We start from the raw sequence: 16,962 nt of genomic DNA on the forward strand, positions 1-16,962 counted from the left end.
TAAAAAAAAAAAAAAAAAAAAAAAAGCGATTTTGGGTAAAATTGTAGTATAGAGACTAAAATAAATAAATGAAAAAAATTGAATAAATAAATAAATAAATAAGAGCTCAAAGTAAGTTGAAAAAGAAATACTAAAATTTAGAAAATTATCAATATATTTAAATTTAATAAATTAAATTTCATTTTGGTCTCTAAAATTGAATTAAATGTCTGTTTGGTCGAGAATGATATATTTAAAAGTTACAAATTTATTAAATATAAAATTTATATTTATATCAATTAATTTTTAATATTTTAAATTTATTAAGAACATATAAAACACAACTTTAAAAATTTAGATATTTAAGGGAAACAAAATAAAAAGGATATATTAAACATTTCAGTTTATTTAGCAGATTTATTATTTTCTTTTCAAAATGTTGTATCTCCTTAAATACACTAGTAGTAATAAAATATTGTTAAGAATGGCAAACAGAGCTTTCATAGCTCAGTTGGTTAGAGCACCCGTTTAGTAAGCGGGAGGTCTTGAGTTCGACTCTCAATGAAAGCAGTTTTTGAAATTTTCCTCTTTTTCCCGCAACTGTAAAATCCAATTAATTTCCGTTAATAAATATAACAAATTTGAATTATATAACTTTACAATTTAATATCTAAAATATTATATTATTTATTCATTTTAATTAATTATTGTTTTGTAATATTAAACATTTAATTTGAAGAAGGAATAAAAACATAATAATTATTAAAGTACTTAACTAAAATATAATCAAACTTTGAATTATACTATCCATAAATTCCTTCCCACTATGCATTATATTCAAAGACGGGGACCTCTTCAATAAAGGATGAGCTAAGAGAATAGTTTTGAATTTTATGTTAGTGACAAACACGTCCCCATCACCCGCTCACCCGCCCAACTTTCTTGGAGGAGAGACACTATTTAATGAACTTATCGATAATCGAAATGATAATTGATGTAAATCTACTGGGTTACACTCGAATTTGAATATAATAGGACCCTAAAAATAAGAGAAAATACAAAAATCTTAACATGCTTGATAACGTTTCTAATTCTTATTTATGAAGAACAAAAGAACGAAATTGGGTTCGGTATCGATTTCTTGTTTCTCGCTTTTGTTTTTGTGGAATTGAAAACAAGAAACGAGAAGCCAAAATAAAAATATTATCGAATGAGGTTCGAACCTTGTTTAGGGTTTATTTTAGGTGAAATTTAACCTATTTGAATAATAATTGATATGTACTTCTTCTTTTGAGATCAGAGATTCAAATCTTCGTACTCGTTAATTATATCAAAAACGACATTTTATGTTAAGAAAGTTGTAGAAAAATTATATGGATCAAATAGATCGCTATCAAAATTTGTATCGTACATTGCTCGCTCGCTCAACTTGAACATTAAAAAAAAAAAATAAATAAAGTTTGAATGCGTAGAGAAATTTTATCTTTCTTTGAAATCCTCACCTTCATCTTCTAACCAAATTCGGACCCCAAATTCGTTGGTCACGTTCTTATTGAAATCCTCTCCTTATCGATTACGATAATTAGTGTTTCTATATTCGATTTTCATACAATAAATTAGGTAAGAAAGATTTGGATCTACGATTTTAAATAAACCAGTACATGTCAATTATTGTTCAACTCAAATGAAAAACCATACCAATTACAAATTTATAGGTCGATGGTTCAATCTTCGGATTCTTCCCCAAATACCCAATTCTGTTCTGATGAATTTCCATGGCAGGTAATGGAGTTTTTGCAGAGATTCTCTATGGTGAAGTGTACAAATACTATGCCGAAGGAGAGTGGAAGAAAGAAATCCTCATCGGGGAAAACCGTCGCCATTATCCCCACAACGAGGAAGACGAAGTACAGAGTTCAAGGTATAACAAAAAGAACCCAACTCTCCATGATTTTCTTCTATTCTCTTCGAATTCTGAGATTCTGAAGTTCGATTTACGAGACATTTGTTGAAAAATTGTTGGCGGTTAATAGAAATGTTTGTGAAGTATGAGAGTGTTTAGACGGAAATTTATGCCTGTAAGGTGTTTGATAAAAAGCCTGTAACCAAGAGGAGGTTAATAAAGTGATGGAAATAGCCAAAGCTGCTCAGGAATCATGGGCAAAGACTCCATTGTGGAGGAGAGCTGAGGTTCTTCACAAAGCTGCTGCGATTTTGAAAGAACACAAAGCCCCCATTGCTGAGTGCTTGGTGAAGGAAATTGCAATGCCGGCCAAAGATCCAGTGACCGAGGTACTGTTGTTGTTTTTGTTGGACTGGTAGCTTTTTCCATGAAAAATATGAAGTGGTAATGGTTTGAATACGTTTGAATGGTGTGAAGGTTGTGAGATCTGGAGATCTTGTTTCATATTGTGCTGAAGAAGGTGTTAGGATCTTGGGAGAGGGGAAGTTCTTGGTTGCTGATAGTTTCCCTGGAAATTAAAGGACCAAATATTGCCTTACTTCCAAGGTACATGTTCTCCTCTTCTTCTCTGCTATGTCTTGGACAAGACTACTTTTAGATGATAATGTTCTGTCTCAACTGTTTTATCGTTTATATACGTTTTAAAACATCGAAACTTGTTAGAATGTTAGATGAAAATTGAGTAATGGTGATATGAATGGTAAATTGTGACATGGAATGATGTGATAGTCACTTGAAATGGAACGTAAAAAAGGGGATCCTATCAACTTGTTCCGACCTAGGATAATAAGTTCACGAGCTTACTCCTACTTCACTGTCGAGAAATGAAAGAAGACTTCCATTTCCAAGTTTAACTCAGATGTAGCTTGCTTCTTTTTGGGTATGAAGCAGTGTCAAACCAAAATACCCAATAAATATTAGCTCTCCCTGAAAAGGAGGTGATCCAGCTGCACCTTCCAATATGGCTACCTTGTTACGACTTCACTTTAGTCACTAGCCCCACCTTCAGCATCCCCTCCTTATAGTTAAGGTAATGACTTCGGGCATGGCCAGATCCCATAGTGTGACGGACAGTGTGTGAGACCTAGGAATAATTTCATTGCCGTATGGCTAACTGACAATTACTAGCGATTCCAGCTTCATTTCAGCCTACAATCCGAACTGAGGACAAGTTTTTTGGAGTGGCGACCTGAAATGAAAATTTGGATCTAACACCACATTCGGAGTCTCAATTTCCACCCAACATTCGACCGTATTTCTACCCACTATTATAGTTTTGAAATGCCTATAAAAGTATTGTAAGTTTTAAAAGAATAAAAATTGCTTCAACCTAGCTGGTTTTCCTAAAGGTCTTATTAGCTGTGTCACCGGAAAAGGTTCTGAGATTGGTGATGTCCTCACGATGCATTGGGGTGTCGACTGTGTAAGGTAAACACTGCTTCATTCCACTTGATTCACGAGGTCTTCCATTTGGGTGTCTCTGTTTTATACTTCCCTTTTTTTTGTGCAGCTTTATCGGTGGGGATACCGGCATTGCAATCTCAAAGAAGGCAGGCATGATACCTCTTCAGATGGAACTGGGAGGCAAAGACGCCTGCATTGTGCTCGAGGATGCCGTTTACATCATAAAGGGAGGCTTTTCTTTCAGGTGAGAGCAGATTCGTTTATACTGGTTGATACCAGACTCGTATTTGCTTCCCAGTTTCCATTCTTTGACATCCATGAAAATCTATACTAGGCTGATTTGATAGAAAGAAGACAACTTGTTCTTGTTCTTCTTCTTCATCCTTACGGCAGAGTACAACTTAAGCCCACCGCTAATAGATATTGTCTTATTCAAACTTTTCTTTTCGGGCTTCCACTCAAAGTTTTTAAAACGTGTTTGGTAGAGAGAGGTTTCCACACTCTTATAAAAAATATTTCGTTCTCCTCCTCAACCGAGGTGGGATCTCACAATCCACCCTCCTTTAGGGCCCAACGTCCTCGTAGACACTCGTTCTCTTCTTCAATCGATGTGGGATCCCCCAATCCACCCCCTTCGGGATCCAGTGTCCTCGCTGGCACATCGCCCGATGTTTGACTCTGATACCATTTGTAACGGCTCAAGCCCACTGCGAGTAAATATGGTCCTCTTTGGGGTTTCCCTTTTGGGCTTTCCGGTAAGGTTCTTAGAACGCATCTGCTAGGGAGAGGTTTTCACACTCTTATAAAGAATATTTCATTCTCCTTCTCGTGTCCTTTCTATGACAATGGCCAAAGGTGTACTGCTGTTAAGGTTGTTTTGGCAATGGAGTCCATCGCAGATGCTTTGGTGGAGAAAGTAAAGGCTCATGTGGCTAAATTAACTGTTGGTGCACCTGAAGACGACTCGGACATTATTCCGGTTGTGACCGAGTCGTCAACGAGGATGCAAAAGAAAAGGGAGCAACATTGTGCCAAGAGTACAAAAGAGAAGGCAATGTGTTAGTTAGTTTGTTAGCTTTATTTATACCGTAGTCTTAAGCTAGATAATGTTAAAAAGAAATATGGTATGTAGTCTTCTTAAAACTAGTTCTCCTTCCCTTCCACTCTTGTCCAATGATGTCAAATCTCTTATCTAAAAATCTCTTATCTAAAAATCTCTTATTTTTAAGTCAACGAACAATGGGGAGAAGTGAAAATTTGAGCCTCTAACCTTTATTGTCTTTTATATAACGAGTTGGTCGGTGATTGATATAACAACGTTTTGATTTTGAGTTATTGCATTTAATCTTTAATGATATAAAGACGACAAAGTTGATAATAAGGTGAGTTACGATTAGATATGTCCATTTAACCTACCCTCTGATGAGAAGTTCCCATTTAAACGAAAATGAAGGAGAGAGGGGGAAGATTTTTCTTTTTTTTTAGCAAAACGGGGCCAAGATGGGCATTATATTCTCCAATCTCAGTCCTACCTCACTTTATGTATGTTGAAGACTATGTTGGATTTATTAGAACGTTTATTTTTTAAATAAAAATTATATTAAAAACGTAAAATTGCCCATTAATTTAGCTTTTTTTTCAAATAAATAAAATTTTAGAAAATCACTATCATGAATTAATTATAAATATTATTAAAAAAATAATGTCACACTTTCATTATTCCCTTCATCTAAACTTTGTAAACCCTTAGTTATATACCATGTGATATGATATTAAATGGCACATGTGACATAAATCTTATTTGTTACTAAGAAAATAAATATCCCCAATATATATATATATATATATATATATAATAAAGTGGCAACCATAGCCACCTAGCTTGTTTTGGAAATCCCAAAATATTTAATTAATAAAAGTAATGATCATATGATAGACAAATATTTATTTTATTGTTATTTTAAATTTGATTTATTCCTCATAGCTGTTAGTTCACATATAAATATTTAACCCAATTCTATATGAACTTGATATAATATTTAATGTCCATTAAAAAAAATCAAGACAAAATAATAATATTAAATAATGTTTTATTCATCTGTATCCATCCATCTACGAGATACGTTGTATAATGATAATTTAGTTGCATAAGAATATCAGTATATTTAAACATATTAAATTACGTACTAGAACTAGAATTGGTGTTCCCTACACCGATTCAGAATCTCCATCCCGATTCTAATTTTAGAGGGTGATCACCGAGATAAACGAACTAAACAAAGAAGGGCGCAGGAGCCCGCTCAGATTTTTTAGAGGTAAATGTTACTGAATTTGATATATGGTTTGACTCATATTAAATTGTAATATCCCATATCTCAGATTCGGACTCGAATTTAAATTTCAGTTGGATGGCTGATAACTCTAACATTTCTTGCATCACTCATTATAGTTTTGTCATCATTTCTGATAGATTTATAATCTAATTTTAGAAAAGTATTTTTATATAATTAATAAATGGTAAAAATGGAAATAATTTAACGGGAATATTTTGTTTTTGAGTCAAAATGGTTGTTATAATTCAAAAAAGAATTTTCTTTTTTAATTAAAATTTATTTGTTTGAAAAATTGACGCTCCTGATAATTAGTTATTAAACTAACTGTGTTGCCGCGATTGGTGTTAAAATTAGTGGGAAAATAAATTAAAATAAAATGAAAATTAAGCTTGTGGCGGCTATTTTTTGAGGCCTACTTGGATATGTCTTTTCAAACTCCACTCGCTTCTTTAGATGATTTTCTCTCACGCGCTCAAAATCCTATTATTATTACAAATTTTGTCAAATTTTTGGACAAATATTGCTACATTAATGTCCAATGTCTTCAAATTTTGTACATTTTCTAGCCTATATTAATCATTATTTAATAAGTTAAATTAATTTTTTATATACTTAAAACTGTCAGCTAAATGGGGTTGAAAACGTAAATTACATTCTCCATCCCGTTCCCAACCTTGCATTTTCTTGGGTAGTAAACGAAACTAAAAACGAAAATTTTACAGTAATGAAAAATAAAATAGGAACTTTTTCTGTCTCCGTCTCGAGATCATCTCTGTACATATATAGACAGACATATTAAAAATGGTTAATATCATTAAATTATTCGATAAAATAAAATAGAGAATTTGGAAAGTAGGTATGGGAGAATTATATAAATTAATTAAAGACCTTTGATAAATTTATCTAAAATCAATTTAATTAGTTTAATAAAAATGTAAAATTTGTAATATATATATATATAATAAAAGAAAGTGAGCGTCACGCGCTTCTTTGTTACTTGAAAATGACCAAATTGTCTTTATCTTCCACTATAAAATCTCAGTAATCCCACCTTCCATGGCTCCCTCACTCCTCTGATTATTTCTCGCCGGACTGATATGAGACTCACCAACTCCCTCCCCGACCTCCATAGCCACCGCCGTAACCACCCACCGGAGACCGACGACTCTCAACTCCACCACCACCTTCAGACTTCCGTCTTCCATCCACCTTCCTTCTCCTCTGATGATTTCCTCGACCAAATCCTCTCCACCGCTCCCCCTCCCTGGGAACTCCCCGTCGGACTTCCAAATCCCCACTCAAACCTCCCTCCCCAGCCACCGCCGCCATCTAATCCCGACAATGTCGCGTTTCAGATCGGCGACGCAACTCCAGCGGGCAAAATGGCCATGGCCTTGCTTCAACAGCAGTTACTCATGTCGAGAGGAATCGCCACCGTCTCCGACGATTCCAGTCTCCTTCCAATGCTTAGTAACGACGTCGTTGATGTCGAAGGCTCTTCGTCCTTCAAATGCCCTAATCCGGTACTCAAAATCAAACTCTCAAATCCAATCGCTAATCGTTCAATTCGAAAATTAGGTTTCGATTTAGTACCATTTCGATTTTATTCCTGTAAATTAATTTTATAAATCCTTCAGATTAACCACGGCTCTGTCATTCCCTCCATCTTCAACGAATTCACCGGGTTTCTGAACGCCTCTGGTTCCAGCCAGAGCCAGAATCAATTTCAGGCAGTAAGTAGAGTTCGATTCAATCGTAGACTTCAAAAAATAACCTCACCATTATTTTAAAACTTCATTTCACCAATCTGCAGGGAAATTCAAATTCACAGAAACAGAACTTCATAGCTCCGGTATCAATCAATCCTCCACCTCCGTCTGTCCCTGGCTCCGGCGGTGGTTCTGCAACATCAGCTCAGCCCCGGCAGAGAGTCAGAGCTCGGAGAGGACAAGCCACAGATCCTCACAGTATAGCGGAAAGAGTAATTAACTTCCTCCGTTTATTTTCCTTTCATTTTTGGAATTTTCATTTTCTTACTTTGTAATTGTTAACAGTTACGAAGAGAACGAATTGCAGAGAGAATGAAAGGTCTGCAAGAACTGGTTCCCAACGCTAACAAGGTCAGTTTCGTCTTTTCCATTTCACTAGGGTCTTTTTCGTAATTTCGCTTACACGTGTCGACAGCAGGTTCCCTTTTAATTTATTCGACGGTTCTGGTTCTGCCACGTCAAATTATCATAATCTCTATCTGTATATTTTGTATTTCTCGGCCGGAGACCGTACTCTTAGTTTGCGGGATTTGCAGCCCCAAATAAAGTATCACAAGGAATCCAAATTTTAAAATAAGCTTAAATTATATATAATTTATTTATAAGATAAGAAAAAGAATTAAGAATATTATTTTAAGATGTGAGGTTGGTTTAGCTTATTTGAATGAACAAAGTCTCCAAATTATTGTTGAATACATTCTTTTAATAAAATATGTCAACATGTGTAAAGTATAGAAAGATTTTAAATAGTATACAAGCTTCTAATACCATTTTCTTTAATGGGTTGGGTATGTTTTCTCGAGATTCAAACTCTTTTAGTATAATATAAATAATATGCTCGTTGAACTATGGTCAAGTCGATTTCATATGTCACTTGAGATTCCAATCCAATTTGAGACTCAATCTTAGTATAATACAAATGAAAGAGTTTATGATTTGATCTCTCTATTCTTTGGTTGTCGGATTTTTTGTATTGTTTTCGTTGGGTTCAACACAACATATGGCGATGTAGATTTGAACTCTGATCCACTAATCGATGTTGTATTTGTTAACTAGTCGTTTGGAAAATGTTTGGTCTTATTGAACTATGTTCAAATTGATTTCATGTTGTCACTTGAGATTTCGACCCATTTAAGATTCAATTTTAGTATAATACAAACGAAAGAGTTTATTATAATAGATGTTGTATTAGTTAAGTAGTCGTTTGGAAAACGTTCGGTGTGATTTTGATTATATTTATTTGAAGTTATATTATTTGGAAGGTATTGGTAGGAATAATAATAATAATGATGATGGAAATGAAAGAATAATTAGGATGATTGTAAAGAGGTTGGGTTTTTGGAATGACAGACAGACAAGGCTTCAATGCTGGATGAGATCATAGACTACGTAAAGTTCCTTCAGCTTCAAGTCAAAGTAATCTTTCTTTTTATCTTTATCTTTCTGTGCCTTGTTTCTCTCACAACTGTTACAGACATACAAGATAACTTAAACAAATTTGTATTGCTTTTCTTTGTTGGCTCTTTGCTTGCAGGTTCTGAGCGTCAGCAGATTGGGCGGTGCCACCGCCGCCATGCCTTCCCTTCTACCCGATTCTTCCACTCAGGTATCACCCCATCACTTCTGACAATGTTGGAACTTTGAATTTTATATTTCATGGGATAATTTTAGAGACTAAATTAGTTTTTATAGGTTTCAAAGCTTCTCTTTAGAACTTAGAACTTTTTAGATCTGGATGTTATTTGATTTTCGAATCTTAGAATATTCAAATCAAAAGGTCGTTGAATTTTGTGTTAGGCTTGAAAGTTTGTAGATTTGTGGGTTTCTTCTTGGTTCGGCATGAATTTTGTGGTAGAATGTGAGTGGTGGTCGGCTGTTAACTAATTGATTAGTAGTAGGTTTGAATCCTAAAGGATAGGAATGAGGGCCCATTGAAAACTACTCTAGAGGAAGAAATTAAAGTCTTCATACACCCTTTATCATGGAAAAGGACATTTGGAATAATCCTTAGTCCATGATTTGTCATGTCTTAAAAAGTCAACCTATCGAGCTTGATGAGCTTTGATATTCTATTAGATAAATATAAATTACGTAGCTTATAATAATTGATGTGGGATCTTCTTTTAGGATGGCACTGATTGCAACCTGTCCAACGAAACCGGTGGGGCTGTTGGACAGACCTCTGCTGGAGCTCCGACGAGTAACGACGCGATGGCGATAACGGAGAACCAGGTGGTGAAGTTAATGGAGGAGGACATGGGCTCCGCCATGCAGTACTTACAAGGCAAAGGCCTCTGCCTCATGCCCATCTCTCTCGCCACCGCTATCTCTGCTGCCACGTGTCACAGCCGCCCCATCACGACATCGAAGGGCGGAGGAGATGCCCCCACTTCTCCCAGCCTCTCGGCGTTGACCAGTCAGTCAACCGTCTTGGGTAACGGCACCGTCGACAGAGCTGTCAGAGACTCTGCCTCCGTTTCGCGGCCGTGAGTTGACGAGATTATGTAAACGGAGAATCGAACGTTGACTTGGTAAAGCCAATGCCGACTAAAGTCTATGGAAATATGGCTCCTCTTTAGTGACTCAATACGGCGCCGTATTTGCCTAGCCTTTAGTAGGGAAGAAATTGTATATTCCCTTTTTTTTTCTTTATTAAAAATTGAAGTGCTTTTTTTTTTCTTTTTTTTTTGGTGATGAAATTAAATAAAATATTGAGTAATAATGAGCTTAATTAAAAAATGATTATGATTAATCTTAATATGATTGCTTTTGCGTGGGCCATATGGACCCCTTATATGAAGATTAAAGAACATAATTTGATTAATTAAGTGTTGGTTGGTGTTTGTTTGTTGATTTAAAGAAGTAGATTAGGACTTAAGTCAACCCCTAATAATTCTAATTGATTTGTTTTATTTAAATAAAATGCTGACGTGTCATTGTTAAAACTTTTTAATTATGGAAGCTTAGATCAATTTGATTCCATTTTTATGATTGAACATTGACCAAAGTTATTTTAATTGTTTTGTTTTTTAAAAAAAATCAAATATTCAACTTAACCCAATAAACGAACATTAAACTACTTGAATCGGTTCACTTTAATGATAGAAATTGATTAGCAACGTACCTATATTTTATTTGAAATATATAAATAATATCGTTTGAGAACCTCTTTCCTTTTCCTTTTAACCCAACTCGAAAATAGATATAGTTGGGCTGTGAATCCTACTCATATCATTTAGATCACCCGTTAACGTCCGAAAGTTTTTTCAACCCAACCCGTGTACGTCAAAAAAATGAGGCCCTGAAATGTTAGGGACTTATTATTTGTAGACCTACATGATATTCTAAGTGGGCCTGCTTGGGCTGAAAATAATGGGCCGGACCATCTGGTTTTCAGTCCGACTCCCCAACCAGCCCAACCAATTCCTGGGCCTGTATTGTTGGTGGATCGTACTTTAATGTATTTACTTTACAAGTATAATTAAATGAATAAATAATGTATTTACTTTACAAGTATAATTAAATGAACTAAAGAAAGAGAGATTAAAGAGTGTCCATTTTTGGATATTTGACGTCATAAGTAAATATTACAGTACAGACAATAATGTCTTGTCTAAATTTCTTTCGAATTAATATAGTGTTCATGAGTAGGAGATCATTAGCAACAGTTCAACTAGCTACGTCACTTTTTTTAGGTTAAAATTGTTCCACGTGCGTTTTAATTGAGCATTCAGAACATGGGAGAAATAAAACTCACATCATCCAACTCTATATGGTCTCAATTCTATCTTGAATTTGTGAATTAATCGAATGTGACCAAAGATAACTATTTTCAATTCGGTGCCTCTTTTACAAATTTTCAATAAATCTCAATATCTATGAACCCGACAATCTGAACCGAAACGATCCAACTCAAATCATAAGAGTTGGGTTGGGTTGAGTTAACATTTTAAGTTGGGTTGCCGTTAACCCAAACTAAAAATAAAGGGTTGGATAGTGAAATTTTTTTTGTTGCAACCCGACTTTTTTTTTTTTTTGTTAGTCTAAAAAAATTTCTCAACCAACCCAACCCGACTCGTATACACTCCTTATTGTTTGTAATAGAATATCTAATGAAATATCAAAATAAATCAATATTCTCGATCCATATTCCTATTCCGACTATTAATTAATTAACTTATTATTATGGGTATTATTATAGTAAATAAGTCGTTGAGGACCATGTTGGAATATTAAAATTTAAATTTTTTTAGACATCGAGTTTGGTGAAGTTTGCAATATCTCAATTGCTATATGTTTTTCATACCAACTTGTCGTACATTTCATTAAAGTTTTCAAATCATTCAAAGTCAATCTAAAGTTGACAAAACACCAAATAATGTCAAAGATTTATCAAAAGTCAAACAATCAACGTACATTTAATTATTTAATATCCAAAAAATAATCTAATGCTAGGAGAGTTTTTTTTTTTTTTTTCCAAATTTGAAACATAATATACAATTACAAGGAAATATAAACCGAACAAAAATGAAAAAACGAAGATACAATTATGGATATTTTTTCAATCTAACTCACTCAACTTTTGTTAAGAAGAATCACGTAAGCAGTCATCGACTCTCGAAACAATTGAATTAAACACAAATATAACAACATTTCTTCCTAAAAAAATTATTGTTGTTCGGTAAGTATCGATGTCTTTTGTCTCAAAATTTTGGGATTTTATCAAAATTTGGTGGGTAAGAATATCATCATTTAGCTTAGACGCAATATGTCGCCACCACCGCAACACAACCACTTGCGTTTTGTCATCGCCGCAACATAGCCAGTTAGTGTTTATCACATTGTTGCAGCTCAATTGTTAGGAATTGAGAATGACTAAATCAAAGAAAACAGAACTTGACCAATTGGATACCGGTTCAATTTGATTTTGTCCCACCGTTTCAATTATTGGCCAAAACCCAGTGCTTCGATTCGATTTTGGGTTGACCTCGGATCCAATTTAACCTAAAATGAGCTTTTTTTTAGATCATGAAGGGAAAAAAAAGCTAGCAACCCACTAAGAATTGTTAGTGGTACAAGTTGTTGAAACAAAAAGAAAAGAGGAATTTTCTTTTCATATTTTTGGGTTTGTGGTGTTTGTTCATAGCCCTAATTAGTGCAATGTTTGGAGATTTCAAAATCTTTGCTTTGCTTTTACAAATGTGGAAGACTACTCAATATGCACAAAATCAAATTCCTCTCAACAACGAAAAGAAGTCAATGCAGAGTGACCGAGACATTATTCCAATATCAATATCTTACGTTTTAGATATACGAGTCTATAGATATCTAATCTCTCATGCATGACTTTCAGGGCTTCAGTGGAGTTGGTAGCTTCAAAACCGTTAAATTATAAGTTTGATCTACCGTTTCTGTTGAACCTTCTAACACATAGACCATGTGATCGTTGATAATCATAGGTGATAGAGGTTATAGAGTCCGTGTCAAATTCAGCCATATAAGATTGTATTTTTCTCGTGACCGGAATAGAAAAACGGGAAAAGACCCAACCGAGCGATCTTTGACTAGAGTGAATAGAAGGTATTCACTAGTTGATGCAACTATGCCATCTCTCCAAATTTTTATGGTCTTTTTAGTACTCGATGCATTGAATTTCTAACAAATGCTTTATATTGATGCAAGATTTGATCACTCACACCACTGATAAAAAAATTCATAAGAGTGTCCATTCGTCAGCCTTCTACTTTAAAATAATATAAAGGTTTTTTTTTTCATTAGAGATGAGGTCAGATGAGTTGAATTTGGCAAACAAAATTATTGAGATAGGCTCGTAAGACTCTTTAGTATTGTTTGACTCAAATGAGCTACTCGAGTACTATTGTTATAATGGATAACCTATAAACTAGAGCCTAAAGTTATAATTATTGAAAGATATCCGAGTTAAACACAAAATTATATTTTATAAGACTATAAGTGAGTTATTTCTCGACAATTGATGTAGAGTGTATACTAATGTTGAAGGGCTATGAGACTTAGAACCCTAAGTTCGTATGGCAGGTACCCTAATTAGGGTTTCTAACTCGTAAAAGTTTACGTATTAATGAATTATAACAAGCTCGTAGTTTTGGATAAACAAACTTACATACCGAGCATTGACTCAACTCGTTATGTTACGAAACAATAGGTTTAATGCATATTTAAGAAATTTGTTCCCATTGGCATGGTGAATGTCCCTTGTTTAACGCAGTCACATCCCCCTCTTGTCCAATGTGCAGAATCCAAACCAAAATTGAGCCACAAAAGTTGACAAAATGTCCCTACCACCACCATTATTGAATCAATCTGATTGCTCCAAATCAAACCCTAAGCCCATTATGGCTTCTCCACACAAATTATGAAAACAATGCTTCAAAGATTGAACATTAACCCAATCTCCATCTCCCTTGTTCTTCATCTTTCATGTCTTAGTCAACTCTCTCTTTCATCAATCTTTTTTCTTGATCTCTCTTGGATTTAGGGTTTTTTTGTTTCATTCGTTTTCCATACCATCCAAAACCCAATACAAAAAGATTGAACTTTTTGGAAACGGAAGATCTCACACTGGTTGGATAGAAGAACTATAACAGCCCAAATCCACTGTTAGCAAATATTATTTCTCTGGGTTTTCCCTTTCAGACTTTCCCTCAATGTTTTTAAAACGCGTATGCTAAGGAGAGATTTTCACACCCTTATAAATAATCTTTCGTTCTCCTCCCTAACCAACGTGGGATCCCATAGGAACAATATGTTCGTTATAAGCATGTGGAAACCTCTCCCTACATATGGGTAAACCCAAAAGAGAAAACCCAGTTACATGAACGGATACACTTGCTTTTTTATGTACTATCCATCTCCTCCGTATAATTATTAGAAGAAGTCAGAGGTCAGAATCAGGCAACCGATAAATCGTTGGGAGACGTAAAAGAGAGATTACATAATTTATTACCTAATGAATGAGTAGTGAATAGTGGTGGTTGTCCATGTCTTTATATATAGCTTTGTTACGAAAAGAAATCAAGATTGAGAGAGAGAGAGAGAAGAAGAAGAAGAAGAAGAAGAAAACCCTAATGAATCTTTGTGTGTTTGTATGATGAAAAGAAGTTGTTGGGGTTTGGGAAGAGCTGACAGAAGAGAGTGAGCACACACTGCAAGCAATTGTATGAGAAAAGTTCATACCTTTACCAGTTTGTGCTCATTTCTCTTTCTGTCAGGCCCCTCTTTCTTCATCTTTTTCAATCATATATCAACACTCCCTCTTCCCCTTTTCTTTACTTCATTCAATAACCTTCTTCTTTTTCTTTTTCTAAGGACCCGAACCCGAACAACCAGCATCGAGGAACGAAACAAGGAAGAAGGGAGTTCGAGCAATGTATATGTCGATGACGATGAGCAACGATGCATCACGAGAATGAAAGTAAGTGATGATGTTGTTTGAGAATGAAAGATCTTCTATGTTGCATCATGATATTAAGATCTCATGCATATGTATGCTTGTAAGAGTTATGACATATTGAAACATTTTCACTTTTTCGTTCTATATGGTTTATCATTTATGTGAGATCTCATATCGGTTAGAGAGAGAAGCGAAATATTCTTTATAAGGGTGTGGAAATCTCTTCCTCTCAGACGTGTTTTAAAGTTGTGAGGCTGATGGTGATATGTAATGGGCTGAAGCGGACAATATCGGTTAGCGGTGGGCTTGGGCGGTTGCAATTTGACTTTTTCGTTCTATATGATTTACGTGAGATCTCACATTGGTTAGAGATGAGAACGAAGCATTCTTTATGAGGGTGTGTAAATTTCTCCCTAGTAGACACGTTTTAAAGGTGTGAGGCTGATGGCGATGTGTATGAAAGTAATACATACTTGTGTTCTAACTAAGCAGTGTATCACCAACGGGATATTTTTAAACATGCATTTTAGAGTTTATGTTTTATAATGATTTTCCCGAGATCCCAAATAAAAATTTTAATTGTTCTAAAGATAATGTTTTGTCTCATACTTTTTCTCGCGAGTTTTCAATTACTTTTATAGCATGCATGTAATAACGTCTTAGTTAGTCTAAGTTCAAAAAGTCGGATCATTATGACTAACCCAAAACCCGAAAGCCGAACCGAATAACTTTGACCTAAGTTTCTAACAATTTGGGCTTTTAAACTTTTGGGCCTTGGCTATGGGACCTTGACCCCGTCAAAGATCTTTGCATAAAAGGGCCTCTTTTTATTACAATTTGCAATTATGGGCCAAAATTTCTAAAGATAAAAGTATATTAAAAAAATAAATTAGGTTAACTACAAGGATAAACCCTAATTTGCACAATATTGGTAAATAGAATGGTAAAAAAATATAGTGAGTGAATTTCCATAAAGACCCTTCTTTGAATACACACCGTGCGTCGATTTATTTCGTACGGATGACGAGGATGTCGACAAACAACGATTGTTGGTTACGACAGTAATAAACAATGATAAGCGTCCGACTCAGAAGATTAGGTTATTTCAAATTTGTAGGTACATTTCAGCGACAAAGAACGATTGTACTTGTGGATTTACTTCAATTCTGAGCGTTTTACGAATCATATATTTTGAAGCCAAGCTAATGAATGAAAAGAAAGCGGAGCTGTTATTGACGTAAAATCACTTCTCACGAGGCTAAAGTAAATTGAGTATAATTCAATCAGTTAAAACATGATTTTCGACTCGAACGTCAAACGTTTCAACAAAATGATGATGACGAGGGAACCTCATGCCCACGTTCATTTCAATATTAATTTTTTTATTAAAAAAAAAGTGAAATAATTGAAGACTTTAGAGAATAAATGATTTGAATTATTGAAAATTAATTTGAGAGATAACATTATTTTATTAGGAATGGAAAAAGGGTCGTTCTTTTTGTACATCAAATCATTTTTAATTTGTCTATTTCATTACCTAATTACAATTATTTAAAGTTTCTTTTTAGTTTTTAAATTCATTATTTTTGCTTTTTCAAGTTTTTAATAATCTCGTGTTTTTTTTTTTTTGTTAAAAATATCGTTATGACATGAATTTATTAATTTTATATATCATAGTGTTCGTGCATTGTGTTAGGTTCAGTTTAACAACTTTTAAACTTAATTCAGCGGTTCCAAGATAAATTTTATCGGTCTAAACCGTTCTTGTTAAACAATGAACTTAATCCAATCCAACCATAAATTTCTTGGTTAAGTTGGTTTGGGTGGTTTATTAAATTTTTATTTATTTTAAATAATTTAATATTTGCAACTCAGTCTTTTATATATATATAGATATATTAAATTAAGAGTAATGAAATAAAAATACATTTTTTTATTAACAATAAATTCAACCGGATTGGATTCGGTTGATAAAGTTTTCTGGGTAAGGAATTTTTTTGAATATTCTCACTCGAGGTTATTTTATTTATGCACTATTTTTTAGAAAAAATTGAACTTATAGACACTATTATGATTTAGAAT

At 34.2% G+C, this 16,962-nt stretch overlaps 2 protein-coding genes, 1 long non-coding RNA gene and 1 other non-coding gene across 6 annotated transcripts in view; 3 read left to right on the forward strand and 1 right to left on the reverse strand.

The window, feature by feature from the left end:
• LOC111450680 overlaps positions 1-3,624 on the reverse strand; it is a 4,628-nt gene extending 1,004 nt beyond the window's left edge. The window contains exons 1-2 of the long non-coding RNA XR_002711859.1: positions 3,613-3,624; positions 2,493-2,500 (exon numbers count right to left, since the gene is read on the reverse strand). This is a non-coding gene — a long non-coding RNA (uncharacterized LOC111450680). The remainder of the gene's footprint in view (positions 1-2,492; positions 2,501-3,612) is intronic.
• Positions 476-549, forward strand: TRNAT-AGU. Its single transcript has one exon. It is a non-coding gene; the product is annotated as a tRNA-Thr (tRNA).
• LOC111450679 (NADP-dependent glyceraldehyde-3-phosphate dehydrogenase-like) lies at positions 1,683-3,753 on the forward strand. 3 transcript variants are annotated; one of them, XR_002711858.1, is made up of 4 exons: positions 1,683-2,271; positions 2,360-2,488; positions 3,292-3,370; positions 3,453-3,753. XR_002711858.1 is itself a non-coding variant. In XM_023090920.1 (2 exons), exons 1-2 carry the CDS (start codon positions 2,107-2,109, stop codon positions 2,459-2,461), a joined length of 267 nt encoding a protein of 88 aa, XP_022946688.1. In that variant the 5' UTR covers positions 1,683-2,106; the 3' UTR covers positions 2,462-2,687. The 3 variants fall into 3 exon arrangements, 1 of the variants encoding a protein (XP_022946688.1); XR_002711857.1 differs by having other exon boundaries at positions 1,683-1,900; positions 2,063-2,271; positions 2,360-3,370; XM_023090920.1 differs by lacking the exons at positions 3,292-3,370; positions 3,453-3,753 and having other exon boundaries at positions 2,360-2,687.
• A 2,985-nt stretch (positions 3,754-6,738) lies between these two features.
• LOC111450664 (transcription factor bHLH69-like) lies at positions 6,739-10,127 on the forward strand. The gene is made up of 7 exons (XM_023090899.1): positions 6,739-7,202; positions 7,317-7,412; positions 7,493-7,660; positions 7,734-7,799; positions 8,799-8,864; positions 8,983-9,054; positions 9,576-10,127. Exons 1-7 carry the CDS (start codon positions 6,777-6,779, stop codon positions 9,936-9,938), a joined length of 1,257 nt encoding a protein of 418 aa, XP_022946667.1. The 5' UTR covers positions 6,739-6,776; the 3' UTR covers positions 9,939-10,127.
• Positions 10,128-16,962: the final 6,835 nt, after the last annotated feature.

This window comes from Cucurbita moschata, unplaced genomic scaffold, assembly GCF_002738365.1.
Source record: "Cucurbita moschata cultivar Rifu unplaced genomic scaffold, Cmos_1.0 Cmo_Scf00012, whole genome shotgun sequence".
In the NCBI taxonomy this organism is placed as follows: domain Eukaryota; kingdom Viridiplantae; phylum Streptophyta; class Magnoliopsida; order Cucurbitales; family Cucurbitaceae; genus Cucurbita; species Cucurbita moschata.